General features: G+C 53.7%; 1 protein-coding gene across 1 annotated transcript in view; it reads right to left on the bottom strand.

Annotated features, from left to right (window-relative positions):
- Positions 1–17,439, bottom strand: part of atg12 (ATG12 autophagy related 12 homolog (S. cerevisiae)) — a 31,957-nt gene that overhangs the window by 323 nt on the left and 14,195 nt on the right. The window contains exon 4 of the mRNA XM_068022029.1: positions 1–337. This exon is cut by the window's left edge and continues 323 nt beyond it. Within this exon, the coding sequence (XP_067878130.1) occupies positions 1–337 (337 nt within the window). The remainder of the gene's footprint in view (positions 338–17,439) is intronic.

Raw genomic sequence — 17,439 nt, 5'->3', positions numbered from 1 at the left:
CCTGGAGACCACCCAGCTGCCCACCAGGGCCAGGACGGCCGCCCCCAGAAGTCCCAGCCCCAGGGCGGGGAGGACGGGGGAGTCGACCGCCCCCCGCCCGTACGCCACCCCCGTGGCTGCCCCTCCGACCAGGAGCCCCAGAATGCCCACTGCCAGGAGGCAGCGGTGGCAGGAGTTGCCCATCTCGCCCGTGGCCTCCGACAGCGCCCGCTCGGGACCCGCCGCCCGGAAACGGATGCTGCCACTCCTCATGTCGATGCTGGCACTGTCGAGGAACGTCTTCTCCCGGCGCTCGTCCTCCATCTTCAGGGGGTTGCTGGGCCCCTCGCCGGGGATGCTGTGGGGAACACACAAAGGCAGAGAGAAAGCATCAGTGGCCTGTATCAATCCCCAAACTAATCCCACAGCCCCGCTCGCTCCCCATAGCCCTGTACCAATCCCCAAACTGATACCACTGCCCCACTCTCTCCCCATAGCCCTGTATCAATCCCCAAATTAATCCCACTGCCCCGCTCTCTCCCCATAACCCTGTATCAATCCCCAAACTAATCCCACTTGCCCGATCTCTCCCCATAGCCCTGTATCAATCCCCAAACAAATCTCACTGCCCCGCTCTCTCCACGTTGCCCTGTATCAATCCCCAAACTAATCCCACTGCCCCGCTCTCTCCCCATAGCCCTGAATCAATCCCCAAAATAATCCCACTGCCGTATACTGTCCCCATCGCCCTGTATCAATCCCCAAACTAATCCCACTGGCCCGCCCTCTCCCCATATCCTTGTACCAATCTCCAAACTAATCCAACTGCCACGCTATCACCTCATCGCCCTGTATCAATCCCCAAACTAATCCCACTGGCCCGCTCTCTCCCCATAGCCCTGTATCAATTCCCAAACTAATCCCATTGCCCCGCTCTCTCCCCATAGCCCTGTATCAATCCCAAACTAATCCCACTGCCCTTCTCTCTCCCCATAGCCCTGTATTAATCCCCAAACTAATCCCACTGCCCCACTCTCTCCCCATAGCCCTGTATCAATCCCCAAACAAATCCCACTGCCCCGCTCTCTCCCCATAGCCCTGTATCAATCCCCAAACAAATCCCACAGCCCCGCTCTTACCCCATATCCCTGTACCAATCCCGAAACTAATCCAACTTCCACGCTATCTCCTCATAGCCCTGTATCAATCCCCAAACTAATACCACTGCCCCACTCTCTCCCCATAGCCCTGTATCAATCCCCAAATTAATCCCACTGCCCCGCTCTCTCCCCATAACCCTGTATCAATCCCCAAACTAATCCCACTTGCCCGATCTCTCCCCATAGCCCTGTATCAATCCCCAAACAAATCTCACTGCCCCGCTCTCTCCACGTTGCCCTGTATCAATCCCCAAACTAATCCCACTGCCCCGCTCTCTCCCCATAGCCCTGAATCAATCCCCAAAATAATCCCACTGCCGTATACTGTCCCCATCGCCCTGTCTCAATCCCCAAACTAATCCCACTGGCCCGCCCTCTCCCCATATCCTTGTACCAATCTCCAAACTAATCCAACTGCCACGCTATCACCTCATCGCCCTGTATCAATCCCCAAACTAATCCCACTGGCCCGCTCTCTCCCCATAGCCCTGTATCAATTCCCAAACTAATCCCATTGCCCCGCTCTCTCCCCACAGCACTGAATCAATCCCCAAACTAATCCCACTGCCCCGCGCGGTCCCCATAGCCCTGTATCAATCCCCAAACTAATCCCACTGCCCCACTCTCTCCCCATAGCCCTGTATCAATCCCCAAACTAATTCCACTGCCCCGCTCTTTCCCCATAGCCCTGTATCAATCACCAACTAATCCCACTGCCCCGCTCTCTCCCCACAGCCCTGTATTAATCCCCAAACTAATTCCACTGCCCCGCTCTCTCCCCATAACCCTGTATCAATCCCCAAACTAATTCAACTGCCCCACTCTCTCCCCACAGCCCTGTATCAATCCCCAAACTAATCCCACTGCCCCGCTCTCTCCCCATAACCCTGTATCAATCCCCAAACTAATTCCACTGCCCCACTCTCTCCCCACAGCCCTGTATCAATCCCCAAACTAATTCCACTGCCCCACTCTCCCCCCATAGTCCTGTATCAATCCCCAAACTAATTCCACTGCCCCACTCTCTCCCCACAGCCCTGTATCAATCCCCAAACTAATTCCACTGCCCCGCTCTATCCCCATAGCCCTGTATCAATCCCCAAACAAATCTCACTGCCCCGCTCTCTCCCCTTAGCACTGAATCAATCCCCAAACTAATCCCACTGCCCCGCTCTCTACCCATAGCCCTGTATCAATCCCCAAAATAATCCCACTGCCGTATACTGTCCCCATCGCCCTGTCTCAATCCCCAAACTAATCCCACTGCCCCGCTCTCTCCCCATAGCCCTGAATCAATCCCCAAAATAATCCCACTGCCGTATACTGTCCCCATCGCCCTGTCTCAATCCCCAAACTAATCCCACTGGCCCGCCCTCTCCCCATATCCTTGTACCAATCTCCAAACTAATCCAACTGCCACGCTATCACCTCATCGCCCTGTATCAATCCCCAAACTAATCCCACTGGCCCGCTCTCTCCCCATAGCCCTGTATCAATTCCCAAACTAATCCCACTGCCCCGCTCTCTCCCCATAGCCCTGTATCAATCCCCAAACTAATCCCACTGGCCCGCTCTCTCCCCATAGCCCTGTATCAATTCCCAAACTAATCCCATTGCCCCGCTCTCTCCCCACAGCACTGAATCAATCCCCAAACTAATCCCATTGCCCCGCGCGGTCCCCATAGCCCTGCATTAATCCCCAAACTAATCCCACTGCCCCGCTCTGTCCCCATAGCCCTGTATCAATCCCCAAACTAATCCCACTGCCCCACTCTCTCCCCATAGCCCTGTATCAATCCCCAAACTAATTCCACTGCCCCACTCTCACCCCATAGCCCTGTATCAATCACCAACTAATCCCACTGCCCCGCTCTCTCCCCACAGCCCTGTATTAATCCCCAAACTAATTCCACTGCCCCGCTCTCTCCCCATAACCCTGTATCAATCCCCAAACTAATTCAACTGCCCCACTCTCTCCCCACAGCCCTGTATCAATCCCCAAACTAATCCCACTGCCCCGCTCTCTCCCCATAACCCTGTATCAATCCCCAAACTAATTCCACTGCCCCACTCTCTCCCCACAGCCCTGTATCAATCCCCAAACTAATTCCACTGCCCCACTCTCCCCCCATAGTCCTGTATCAATCCCCAAACTAATTCCACTGCCCCACTCTCTCCCCACAGCCCTGTGTCAATCCCCAAACTAATTCCACTGCCCCGCTCTATCCCCATAGCCCTGTATCAATCCCCAAACAAATCTCACTGCCCCGCTCTCTCCCCATAGCACTGAATCAATCCCCAAACTAATCCCACTGCCCCGCTTTCTCCCCATAGCCCTGTATCAATCCCCAAAATAATCCCACTGCCGTATACTGTCCCCATCGCCCTGTCTCAATCCCCAAACTAATCCCACTGCCCCGCTCTCTCCCCATAGCCCTGTATCAATCCCCAAACAAATCTCACTGCCCCGCTCTTTCCCCTTAGCCGTGTATCAATCCCCAAACTAATCCCACTGCCCCTCTCTCTCCCCATAGCCCTGTATCAATCCCCAAACTAATCCCAATGCCCCACTCTCTCCCCATAGCCCTGTATCAATCCCCAATCTCATTCCACTGCCCCGCTCTCTCCCCAGAGCACTGAATCAATCCCCAAAGTAACCGCACTGCCCCGCTCTCTCCCCATATCCCTGTATCAATCCCCAAACTAATTCCACTGCCCCGCTCTATCCCCATAGCCCTGTATCAATCCCCAAACAAATCTCACTGCCCCGCTCTCTCCCCTTAGCACTGAATCAATCCCCAAACTAATCCCACTGCCCCGCTCTCTCCCCATAGCCCTGTATCAATCCCCAAAATAATCCCACTGCCGTATACTGTCCCCATCGCCCTGTCTCAATCCCCAAACTAATCCCACTGCCCCGCTCTCTCCCCATAGCCCTGAATCAATCCCCAAAATAATCCCACTGCCGTATACTGTCCCCATCGCCCTGTCTCAATCCCCAAACTAATCCCACTGGCCCGCCCTCTCCCCATATCCTTGTACCAATCTCCAAACTAATCCAACTGCCACGCTATCACCTCATCGCCCTGTATCAATCCCCAAACTAATCCCACTGGCCCGCTCTCTCCCCATAGCCCTGTATCAATTCCCAAACTAATCCCACTGCCCCGCTCTCTCCCCATAGCCCTGTATCAATCCCCAAACTAATCCCACTGGCCCGCTCTCTCCCCATAGCCCTGTATCAATTCCCAAACTAATCCCATTGCCCCGCTCTCTCCCCACAGCACTGAATCAATCCCCAAACTAATCCCACTGCCCCGCGCGGTCCCCATAGCCCTGCATTAATCCCCAAACTAATCCCACTGCCCCGCTCTGTCCCCATAGCCCTGTATCAATCCCCAAACTAATCCCACTGCCCCACTCTCTCCCCATAGCCCTGTATCAATCCCCAAACTAATTCCACTGCCCCACTCTCACCCCATAGCCCTGTATCAATCACCAACTAATCCCACTGCCCCGCTCTCTCCCCACAGCCCTGTATTAATCCCCAAACTAATTCCACTGCCCCGCTCTCTCCCCATAACCCTGTATCAATCCCCAAACTAATTCAACTGCCCCACTCTCTCCCCACAGCCCTGTATCAATCCCCAAACTAATCCCACTGCCCCGCTCTCTCCCCATAACCCTGTATCAATCCCCAAACTAATTCCACTGCCCCACTCTCTCCCCACAGCCCTGTATCAATCCCCAAACTAATTCCACTGCCCCACTCTCCCCCCATAGTCCTGTATCAATCCCCAAACTAATTCCACTGCCCCACTCTCTCCCCACAGCCCTGTGTCAATCCCCAAACTAATTCCACTGCCCCGCTCTATCCCCATAGCCCTGTATCAATCCCCAAACAAATCTCACTGCCCCGCTCTCTCCCCATAGCACTGAATCAATCCCCAAACTAATCCCACTGCCCCGCTTTCTCCCCATAGCCCTGTATCAATCCCCAAAATAATCCCACTGCCGTATACTGTCCCCATCGCCCTGTCTCAATCCCCAAACTAATCCCACTGCCCCGCTCTCTCCCCATAGCCCTGTATCAATCCCCAAACAAATCTCACTGCCCCGCTCTTTCCCCTTAGCCGTGTATCAATCCCCAAACTAATCCCACTGCCCCTCTCTCTCCCCATAGCCCTGTATCAATCCCCAAACTAATCCCAATGCCCCACTCTCTCCCCATAGCCCTGTATCAATCCCCAATCTCATTCCACTGCCCCGCTCTCTCCCCAGAGCACTGAATCAATCCCCAAAGTAACCGCACTGCCCCGCTCTCTCCCCATATCCCTGTATCAATCCCCAAACTAATCCCACTGCCCCGCCCTCTCCCCATATCCCTGTACCAATCTCCAAACTAATCCAACTGCCACGCTATCTCCTCATAGCCCTGGATCAATCCCCAAACGAATCCCACTGCCCCGCTCTCTCCCCATAGCCCTGTATCAATCCCCAAACTAATCCCATTGCCCCGCTCTCTCCCCACAGCACTGAATCAATCACCAAACTAAACCCAATGCCCTGTTACCTCCACATAGCCCTGTATCAATCCCCAAACTAATCCCACTGTCCCGCTCTCTCCTCATAGCCCTGTATCAATCCCCAAATTAATTCCACTGCCCCGCTCTCTCCCCATAGCCCTGTATCAATCCCAAACTAATCCCACTGCCCCGCTCTCTCCCCATAGCCCTGTATCAATCTCAAACTGATCCCACTGCCCCGCTCTCTCCCCATAGCCCTGTATCAATCTCAAACTAATCCCACTGCCCCACTCCCTCCGCATAGTCCTGTATCAATCCCCAAACTAATCCCACTGCCCCACTCTCGGCCCATAGCCCAGTATCAATCTCAAACTGATCCCACTGCCCCACTCTCTCCCCATAGCCCTGCATCAATCCCCAAACTAATCCCACTGCCCCGCTCTCTCCCCATAGCCCTGTTTCAATCCCCAAACTAATCCCACTGCCCCGCTCTCTCCCCATAGCCCTGTATCAATCTCAAACTAATCCCATTACCCCGCTCTCTCCCCATAGCCCAGTATCAATCTCAAACTGATCCCACTGCCCCGCTCTCACCCCATAGCCCAGTATCAATCTCAAACTAATCCCACTGCCCCACTCCCTCCGCATAGTCCTGTATCAATCACCAAACTAATCCCACTGCCCCGCTCTCTCCCCATAGCCCTGTATCAATCCCCAAACTAATCCCACTTCCCCACTCTCGGCCCATAGCCCAGTATCAATCCCCAAACTAATCCCACTGCCCCGCTCTCCCCCCATAGCCCTGTATCAATCCCCAAACTAATCCCACTGCCCCGCTCTCTCCCCATATCCCTGCATCAATCCCCAAACTAATCCCACTGCCCCGCTCTCTCCCCATAGCCCTGTATCAATCCCCAAACTAATCCCACTGCCCCACTCTCTCCCCATAGCCCTGTATCAATCCCCAAACTAATCCCACTGCCCCGCTCTCTCCCCATATCCCTGCATCAATCCCCAAACTAATCCCACTGCCCCGCTCTCTCCCCATAGCCCTGTATCAATCCCCAAACTAATCCCACTGCCCCGCTCTGTCCCCAGAGCCCTGTATCAATCCCCAAACTAATCCCACTGCCCCGCTCTCTCCCCATAGCCCTGTATCAATCCCCAAACTAATCCCACTGCCCCGCTCTGTCCCCATAGCCCTGTATCAATCCCCAAACTAATCCCACTGCCCCGCTCTGTCCCCATAGCCCTGTATCAATCCCCAAACTAATCCCACTGCCCCGCTCTGTCCCCAGAGCCCTGTATCAATCCCCAAACTAATCCCACTGCCCCGCTCTCTCCCCATAGCCCTGTATCAATCCCCAAACTAATCCCACTGCCCCGCTCTGTCCCCATAGCCCTGTATCAATCCCCAAACTAATCCCACTGCCCCGCTCTGTCCCCATAGCCCTGTATCAATCCCCAAACTAATCCCACTGCCCCGCTCTGTCCCCAGAGCCCTGTATCAATCCCCAAACTAATCCCACTGCCCCGCTCTCTCCCCATAGTCCTGTATCAATCCCCAAACTAATCCCACTGCCCCGCTCTCTCCCCATAGACCTGTATCAATCCCCAAACTAATCCCACTGCCCCGCTCTCTCCCCATAGCCCTGTATTAATCCCCAAACTAATCCCACTGCCCTTCTCTCTCCCCATAGCCCTGTATTAATCCCCAAACTAATCCCACTGCCCCACTCTCTCCCCTTAGCCCTGTATCAATCCCCAAACTAATCCCACTGCCTCGCTCTCTCCCCATAGACCTGTATCAATCCCCAAACTAATCCCACTGCCCCGCTCTCTCCCCATAGCCCTGTATCAATCCCCAAACTAATCCCACTGCCCCGCTCTCTGCACATAGCCCTGTATCAATCCCCAAACTAATCCCACTGCCCCGCTCTCTCCACATAGCCCTGTATCAATCCCCAAACTAATCCCACTGCCCCGCTCTCTCCACATAGCCCTGTATCAATCCCAAACTAATCCCACTGCCCTTCTCTCTCCCCATAGCCCTGTATTAATCCCCAAACTAATCCCACTGCCCCGCTCTCTCCCCATAGCCCTGTATCAATCCCCAAACAAATCCCACTGCCCCGCTCTCTCCCCATATCCCTGTATCAATCCCCAAACAAATCCCACAGCCCCGCTCTTACCCCATATCCCTGTACCAATCCCGAAACTAATCCAACTTCCACGCTATCTCCTCATAGCCCTGTATCAATCCCCAAACTAATACCACTGCCCCACTCTCTCCCCATAGCCCTGTATCAATCCCCAAATTAATCCCACTGCCCCGCTCTCTCCCCATAACCCTGTATCAATCCCCAAACTAATCCCACTTGCCCGATCTCTCCCCATCGCCCTGTATCAATCCCCAAACAAATCTCACTGCCCCGCTCTCTCCACGTTGCCCTGTATCAATCCCCAAACTAATCCCACTGCCGTATACTGTCCCCATCGCCCTGTCTCAATCCCCAAACTAATCCCACTGGCCCGCCCTCTCCCCATATCCTTGTACCAATCTCCAAACTAATCCAACTGCCACGCTATCACCTCATCGCCCTGTATCAATTCCCAAACTAATCCCATTGCCCCGCTCTCTCCCCACAGCACTGAATCAATCACCAAACTAAACCCACTGCCCTGTTCCCTCCACATAGCCCTGTATCAATCCCCAAACTAATCCCACTGCCCCGCTCTCTCCCCATAGCCCTGTATCAATCCCCAAACTAATCTCACTGCCCAGCTCTCTCCCCATAGCCCTGTATCAATCACAAACTAATCCCACTGCCCCGCTCTCTCCCCATAGCCCTGTATCAATCCCCAAACTAATCTCACTGCCCAGCTCTCTCCCCATAGCCCTGTATCAATCACAAACTAATCCCACTGCCCCGCTCTCTCCCCACAGCACTGAATCAATCACCAAACTAAACCCACTGCCCTGTTCCCTCCACATAGCCCTGTATCAATCCCCAAACTAATCCCACTGCCCAGCTCTCTCCCCATAGCCCTGTATCAATCACAAACTAATCCCACTGCCCTTCTCTCTCCCCAAAGCCCTGTATTAATCCCCAAACTAATTCCACTGCCCCGCTCTCTCCCCATAGCCCTGTATCCATCCACAAACTAATCCGACTGCCCCGCTCTCTCCCCATAGCCCTGTATCAATCCCCAAACTAATTCCACTGCCCCGCTCTCTCCCCATATCCCTGTATCAATCCCCAAACTAATCCCACTGCCACGCTCTCTACCCATAGCCCTGTATCAGTCCCCAAACTAATCCCACTGCCCCGCTCTCTCCACATAGACCTGTATCAATCCCCAAACTAATCCCATTGCCCCATTCTCGGCATATAGCCCAGTATCAATCTCAAACTAATCCCAATGCCCCGCTCTCTCCCGATAGGCGTGTATCAATCCCCAAACTAATGCCACTGCCCCGCTCTCTCCCCATATCCCTGTATCAATCCACAAACTAATCCCACTGCCCCGCTCTCTCCCCATCGCCCTGTATCAATCCACAAACCAATCCCACTGCCCCGCTCTCTCCCCATATCCCTGTCTCAATCCCCAAACTAATCCCACTGCCCCGCTCTCTCCCCATCGCCCTGTATCAATCCCCAAACTAATACCATTGCCCCACTCTCGGCCCATAGCCCAGTATCAATTCCAAACTAATCCCAATGCCCCGCTCTCTCCCCAGAGCCCTGTATCAATCCCCAAACTAATCTCAATGCCCCACTCTCTCCACAGAGCCCTGTATCAATCCAGAAACACATCCCACTGCCCCGCTCTCTCCCCATAGCCCTGTATCAATCCCCAAACTAATCCCAATGCCCCACTCTCTCCCCATAGCCCTGTATCAATCCCCAATCTAATCCCACTGCCCCGCTCTCTCCCCATAGCCTTGTATCAATCCCCAAACTAATCCCACTGGCCCGCTCTGTCCCCATAGCCCTGTATCAATCCCCAAACTAATCCCACTGCCCCGCTCTCTCCCCATAGCCCTGTATCAATCCCCAAACTAATCCCGCTGCCCCACTCTCTCCCCTTAGCCCTGTATCAATCCCCAAACTAATCCCACTGCCCCGCTCTCTCCCCATAGACCTGTATCAATCCCCAAACTAATCCCACTGCCCCGCGCGGTCCCCATAGCCCTGTATCAATCTCCAAACTAATCCCACTGCCCCGCTCTGTCCCCATAGCCCTGTATCAATCCCAAACTAATCCCACTGCCCTTCTCTCTCCCCATAGCCCTGTATTAATCCGCAAACGTATCCCACTGCCCCGCTCTCTCCCCATAGCCCTGTATCAATCCCCAAACTAATCCCATTGCCCCGCTCTCTCCCTATAGCCCTGTATCAATCCCCAAACAAATCCCACTGCCCCGCTCTCTCCCCATAGCCCTGTATCAATCCCCAAACTAATCCCACTGCCCCGCTCTCTCCCCATAGCCCTGTATCAATCCCCAAACTAATGCCACTGCCCCGCTCTCTCCCCATATCCCTGTCCCAATCCACAAACTAATCCAACTGCCACGTTATCTCCTCATAGCCCTGTATCAATCCCCAAACTAATACCATTGCCCCACTCTCGGCCCATAGCCCAGTATCAATTCCAAACTAATCCCACAGCCCCGCTCTTTCCCCATCGCCCTGTATCAATCCCGAAACACATCCCACTGTCCCACTCTCTCCCCATAGCCCTGTATCAATCCCCAAACTAATCCCACTGCCCCGCTCTCTCCCCATAGCCCTGTATCAATCCCCAAACTAATCCCACTGCCCCGCTCTCTCCCCATAGCCCTGTATCAATCACCAAACTAATCCCACTGCCCCGCTCTCTCCTCATAGCCCTGTATCAATCCCCAAACTAATCCCACTGTCCCGCTCTCTCCTCATAGCCCTGTATCAATCCCCAAATTAATTCCACTGCCCCGCTCTCTCCCCATAGCCCTGTATCAATCCCAAACTAATCCCACTGCCCCGCTCTCTCCCCATAGCCCTGTATCAATCTCAAACTGATCCCACTGCCCCGCTCTCTCCCCATAGCCCGGTATCAATCTCAAACTAATCCCACTGCCCCACTCCCTCCGCATAGTCCTGTATCAATCACCAAACTAATCCCACTGCCCCGCTCTCTCCCCATCGCCCTGTATCAATCCCCAAACTAATCCCACTGCCCCGCTCTCTCCCCATCGCCCTGTATCAATCCCCAAACTAATCCCACTGCCCCACTCTCGGCCCATAGCCCAGTATCAATCTCAAACTGATCCCACTGCCCCACTCTCTCCCCATAGCCCAGTATCAATCTCAAACTAATCCCACTACCCCGCTCTCTCCCCATCGCCCTGTATCAATCCCCAAACTAATCCCACTGTCCCGCTCTCTCCCCATAGCCCAGTATCAATCTCAAACTGATCCCACTGCCCCGCTCTTTCCCCATCGCCCTGTATCAATCCCCAAACTAATCCCACTGCCCCACTCCCTCCGCATAGTCCTGTATCAATCACCAAACTAATCCCACTGCCCCGCTCTCTCCCCATAGCCCTGTATCAATCCCCAAACTAATCCCACTGCCCCACTCGCGGCCCATAGCCCAGGATCAATCTCAAACTAATCCCACTGCCCCGCTCTCTCCCCATAGCCCTCTATCAATCCACAAACTAATCCCACTGCCCCGCTCTCTCCCCATAGCCCTGTATCAATCCCCAAACTAATCCCACTGCCTAGCTCTCTCCCCATAGCCCTGTATCAATCCCCAAACTAATCCCACTGCCCCGCTCTGTCCCCATAGCCCTGTATCAATCCCCAAACTAATCCCACTGCCCCGCTCTGTCCCCAGAGCCCTGTATCAATCCCCAAACTAATCCCACTGCCCCGCTCTCTCCCCATAGACCTGTATCAATCCCCAAACTAATCCCACTGCCCCGCTCTCTCCCCATAGCCCTGCATTAATCCCCAAACTAATCCCACTGCCCCGCTCTCTCCACATAGCCCTGTATCAATCCCCAAACTAATCCCACTGCCCCGCTCTCTCCCCATAGCCCTGTATCAATCCCAAACTAATCCCACTACCCTTCTCTCTCCCCATAGCCCTGTATTAATCCCCAAACTAATCCCACTGCCCCACTCTCTCCCCTTAGCCCTGTATCAATCCCCAAACTAATCCCACTGCCCCGCTCTCTCCCCATAGACCTGTATCAATCCCCAAACTAATCCCACTGCCCCGCTCTCTCCCCATAACCCTGTATCAATCCCAAACTAATCCCACTACCCTTCTCTCTCCCCATAGCCCTGTATTAATCCCCAATCTAATCCCACTGCCCCACTCTCTCCCCTTAGCCCTGCATTAATCCCCAAACTAATCCCACTGCCCCGCTCTCTCCACATAGCCCTGTATCAATCCCAAACTAATCCCACTGCCCCACTCTCTCCCCATAGCCCTGTATCAATCCCCAAACAAATTCCACTGCCCCGCTCTCTCCCCATAGCCCTGTATCAATCCCCAAACAAATCCCACTGCCCCGCTCTCTCCCCATATCCCTGTATCAATCCCCAAACAAATCCCACAGCCCCGCTCTTACCCCATATCCCTGTACCAATCCCGAAACTAATCCAACTTCCACGCTATCTCCTCATCGCCCTGTATCAATCCCCAAACGAATACCACTGCCCCACTCTCTCCCCATAGCCCTGTATCAATCCCCAAATTAATCCCACTGCCCCGCTCTCTCCCCATAACCCTGTATCAATCCCCAAACTAATCCCACTTGCCCGATCTCTCCCCATAGCCCTGTATCAATCCCCAAACAAATCTCACTGCCCCGCTCTCTCCCCATAGCCCTGAATCAATCCCCAAAATAATCCCACTGCCGTATACTGTGCCCATCGCCCTGTCTCAATCCCCAAACTAATCCCACTGGCCCGCCCTCTCCCCATATCCTTGTACCAATCTCCAAACTAATCCAACTGCCACGCTATCACCTCATCGCCCTGTATCAATCCCCAAACTAATCCCACTGGCCCGCTCTCTCCCCATAGCCCTGTATCAATTCCCAAACTAATCCCATTGCCCCGCTCTCTCCCCATAGCCCTGTATCAATCCCCAAACTAAACCCACTGCCCCGCTCTCTCCCCATAGACCTGTATCAATCCCAAACTAATCCCACTACCCTTCTCTCTCCCCATAGCCCTGTATTAATCCCCAAACTAATCCCACTGCCCCACTCTCTCCCCTTAGCCCTGTATCAATCCCCAAACTAATCCCACTGCCCCGCTCTCTCCCCATAGACCTGTATCAATCCCCAAACTAATCCCACTGCCCCGCTCTCTCCCCATAGACCTGTATCAATCCCCAAACTAATCCCACTGCCCCACTCTCTCCCCTTAGCCCTGTATCAATCCCCAAACTAATCCCACTGCCCCGCTCTCTCCCCATAGCCCTGCATTAATCCCCAAACTAATCCCACTGCCCCGCTCTCTCCACATAGCCCTGTATCAATCCCAAACTAATCCCACTGCCCTTCTCTCTCCCCATAGCCCTGTATTAATCCCCAAACTAATCCCACTGCCCCACTCTCTCCCCATAGCCCTGTATCAATCCCCAAACAAATCCCACTGCCCCGCTCTCTCCCCATAGCCCTGAATCAATCCCCAAAATAATCCCACTGCCGTATACTGTCCCCATCGCCCTGTCTCAATCCCCAAACTAATCCCACTGGCCCGCCCTCTCCCCATATCCTTGTACCAATCTCCAAACTAATCCAACTGCCACGCTATCACCTCATCGCCCTGGATCAATCCCCAAACTAATCCCACTGGCCCGCTCTCTCCCCATAGCCCTGTATCAATTCCCAAACTAATCCCATTGCCCCGCTCTCTCCCCACAGCACTGAATCAATCCCCAAACTAATCCCACTGCCCCGCGCGGTCCCCATAGCCCTGCATTAATCCCCAAACTAATCCCACTGCCCCGCTCTGTCCCCATAGCCCTGTATTAATCCCCAAACTAATCCCACTGCCCCACTCTCTTCCCCATAGCCCTGTATCAATCCCCAAAGAAATCCCACTGCCCCGCTCTCTCCCCATAGCCTTGTATCAATCCCCAAACTAATCCCACTGCCCCGCTCTCTCCACACAGCTCTGTATCAATCCCCAAACTAATCCCACTGCCCCACTCACTCCCCATAGCCCTGTATCAATCCCGAAACTCAAACCACTGCCCCACTCTCTCCCCATAGCCCTGTATCAATCCCTAAACTAATCCCACTGCCCCGCTCTCTCCACATAGCCCTGTATCAATCACAAACTAATCCCACTGCCCCGCTGTTTCCTCATAGCCCTGTATCCATCCCCAAACTAATCCCATTGCCCCGCTCTCTCCCCATAGCACTGAATCAATCACCAAACTAATCTCACTGCCCCGCTCTCTCCACATTGCCCTGTATCAATCCCCAAACTAATCCCACTGCCCCGCTCTCTCCACATTGCCCTGTATCAATCCCCAAACTAATCCCACTGCCCCGCTCTCTCCACATTGCCCTGTATCAATCCCCAAACTAATCCCACTGCCCCGCTCTCTCCCCATAGCCCTGTATCAATACCCAATGTAATCCCACTGCCCCGCTCTCTCCCCATAGCACTGAATCAATCACGAAACTAACCCCACTGCCCTGCTCTCTCCACATCTTCTTTCTTTTCTTTTGGGCCTCCTTGTCTCGAGAGTCAATGGATACGCGCCTGGAGGTGGTCAGTGGTTTGTGAAGCAGCGCCTGGAGTGGCTATAAAGGCCAATTCTGGAGTGACAGGCTCTTCCACAGGTGCTGCAGAGAAATGTGTTTGTCGGGGCTGTTGCACAGTTGGCTCTCCCCTTGTGCCTCTGTCTTTTTTCCTGCCAACTACTAAGTCTCTTCGACTCGCCACAATTTAGCCATGTCTTTATGGCTGCCCGCCAGCTCTGGCGAATGCTGGCAACTGACTCCCATGACTTGTGATCAATGTCACACGATTTCATGTCGCGTTTGCAGACGTCTTTATAGCGGAGACATGGACGGCCGGTGGGTCTAATTCCAGTGGCGAGCTCGCTGTACAATGTGTCTTTACAATAGCCCTGTATCAATCCCCATACTAATCCCACTGCCCCGCTCTCTCCCCATAGCCCTGTATCAATCCCCATACTAATCCCATTGCCCCGCTCTCTCCCCATAGCCCTGTATCAATCCCCAAACTAATCCCACTGCCCCGCTCTCTCCCCATAGCCCTGTATCAATCCGCATACCAATCCCACTGCCCCACTCTCTCCCCATAGCCCTGTATCAATCCCCAAACTAATCTCACTGCCCCGCTCTCACCACATTGCCCTGTATCAATCCCCAAACTAATCCCACTGCCCTGCTCTCTCCCCATAGTCCTGTATCAATCCTCAAACTAATCCCATTGCCCCGCTCTCTCCCTATAGCCCTGTATCAATCCCCATACCAATCCCACTGCCCCGCTCTCTCCCCATCGCCCTGTATCAATCCCCAAACTAATCCCACTGCCCCGCTCTCTCCTCATAGCCCTGTATCAATCCCCAAACTAATCCCAATGCCCCGCTCTCTCCCCAAAGCCCTCTATCAATCCCCAAAGTAATCCCACTGCCCCGCTCTCTCCCCATAGCCCTGTATCAATCCCCATACTAATCCCACTGCCCCGCTCTCTCCCCATAGCCCTGTATCAATCCCCAAACTAATCCCATTGCCCCGCTCTCTCCTCATAGCCCTGTATCAATCCCCAAACTAATCCCACTGCCATGCTCTCTCCACATTGCCTTGTATCAATCCCCAAATTAATCCCACAGCCCCGCTCTCTCCTCATAGCCCTGTATCAATCCCCAAACTAATCCCAATGCCCCGCTCTCTCCCCATAGCCCTCTATCAATCCCCAAACTAATCTCACTGCCCCGCTCTCTCCCCATAGCCCTGTATCAATCCCCATACTAATCCCTCTGCCCCGCTCTCTCCCCATAGCCCTGTATCAATCCCCAAACTAATCCCACTGCCCCGCTCTCTCCCCATAGCCCTGTATCAATCCCCATACTAATCCCATTGCCCCGCTCTCTCCCCATAGCCCTGTATCAATCCCCATACTAATCCCATTGCCCCGCTCTCTCCCCATAGCCCTGTATCAATCCCCATACCAATCCCACTGCCCCGCTCTCTCCCCATAGCCCTGTATCAATCCCCAAACTAATCTCACTGCCCCGCTCTCACCACATTGCCCTGTATCAATCCCCAAATTAATTCCACTGCCCTGCTCTCTCCCCATAGTCCTGTATCAATCCCCAAACTAATCCCACTGCCCCGCTCTCTCCCCATAGCCCTGTATCAATCCCCAAACTAATCCCACTGCCCTGCTCTCTGCCCTGCATCAATCCACAAACTAATCCCACTGCCCCGCTCTCTCCCCATAGCCCTGTATCAATCACAAACTAATCCCACTGCCTCCTCTCTCTCCTCCCATGCTGCAACAACTCTCTGACTGACTAAATCTCTTCTCACCTCCCTTCTCCTTCTCTATTTAATTGATGTCCCATCGCTCCTGCCCCCTAACCAGAGGAAACAGTGTTTCCCCATTCTCACAACCAAAACTCTTTGTAATTTAAATAAATCCGATTCAATCCATTCTTAGCCTGTTGTGCTCCAGACAAAATAGATTCACCCCCTGCATGTGATATCTCTGCCAGTCAGTCCCCCTCGAGCCTGCTACACAGGAACAGGAGGAGGCCCATTCAGCCCCTCCTTGATCCTATCCCACCATTCAACGAGATCACGGCTGATCTGTATCTTAACTCCATCGCCCCGCCTGGATTCTTTCACCCTTAATCCCCTCACCCAACAAAACTCTTTCAATCTGAGCTGTGAAATTTCCAATCAATCCCCAGCATCAACAGCTTTCTCGGGGGGGGAGAGTTCCCGATTGCCACTCCCCTTCATTCTGGACTGTCCCCCAAACCACGAAATAGTTTCGATCAACCCCATCGTAATCCTTTGATCATCTCAAACCCCCTCGATTCGATCAGCACCTCCTCCCTTAAATCTTCTACACGCGCGGGAACAGAGGACCATTCTCTGCAAACCCGTTCTCATAACTTAACCCTTTAAACCCCTTCTGAACATCGCCCCTGTGCCGGCTATGTGAACGAGCGACCCCATTAATCCCACTCCTCCCCCCTGTTCTCTCCCCGTCTCCCTGTAAGTTTTTCCCCTGCCAGTATTTACCCGATTCCCTTTTTTTTGAGAGTCGCTGTTGAATCTGCTTCTGCCGTTCTTTCAGGCAGCGCGTCCCAGATCCCAACAACTCACTGCGTCAATGTTTCCTCATCTCCCTCCGGTTCTTTCAGCAATTGCCTGCGATCTGTGTCCCTCCGGTTCCCCACCCTCCCTTCCACTGGGAAGCAGTTTCTGCTCATTTGCTCCGTCCTGACTGTGAACGCCCCAATTAAATCTCCCTCTTAACCTTCTCGGCTCTCAGGAGAACTGCTTCACCCAAGTCTCTCCGCATTAGCTGAAGCCCCTTAACTGAAAATGAATTATTTCCCCATGAACCTAACCTACCTGCAAAGTTGGAAGAAGGCTGGCTAAAATGCTCCCAAAAATCACTTCTCTCTCTTTCTGTTCTCTTGTGTTTCTCAGGAAGATTCTGCAGAGGTGTTTGTGCCCAGTGTCAGGTGGAGAGGTTTCAGACTGGGCAAAA

This window comes from Heterodontus francisci, chromosome 45, assembly GCF_036365525.1.
Source record: "Heterodontus francisci isolate sHetFra1 chromosome 45, sHetFra1.hap1, whole genome shotgun sequence".
In the NCBI taxonomy this organism is placed as follows: Eukaryota; Metazoa; Chordata; class Chondrichthyes; order Heterodontiformes; family Heterodontidae; genus Heterodontus; species Heterodontus francisci.
The sequence above is the reverse complement of the archived record's forward strand: the minus strand, read 5'-3'. Positions and strand labels throughout refer to the sequence as shown.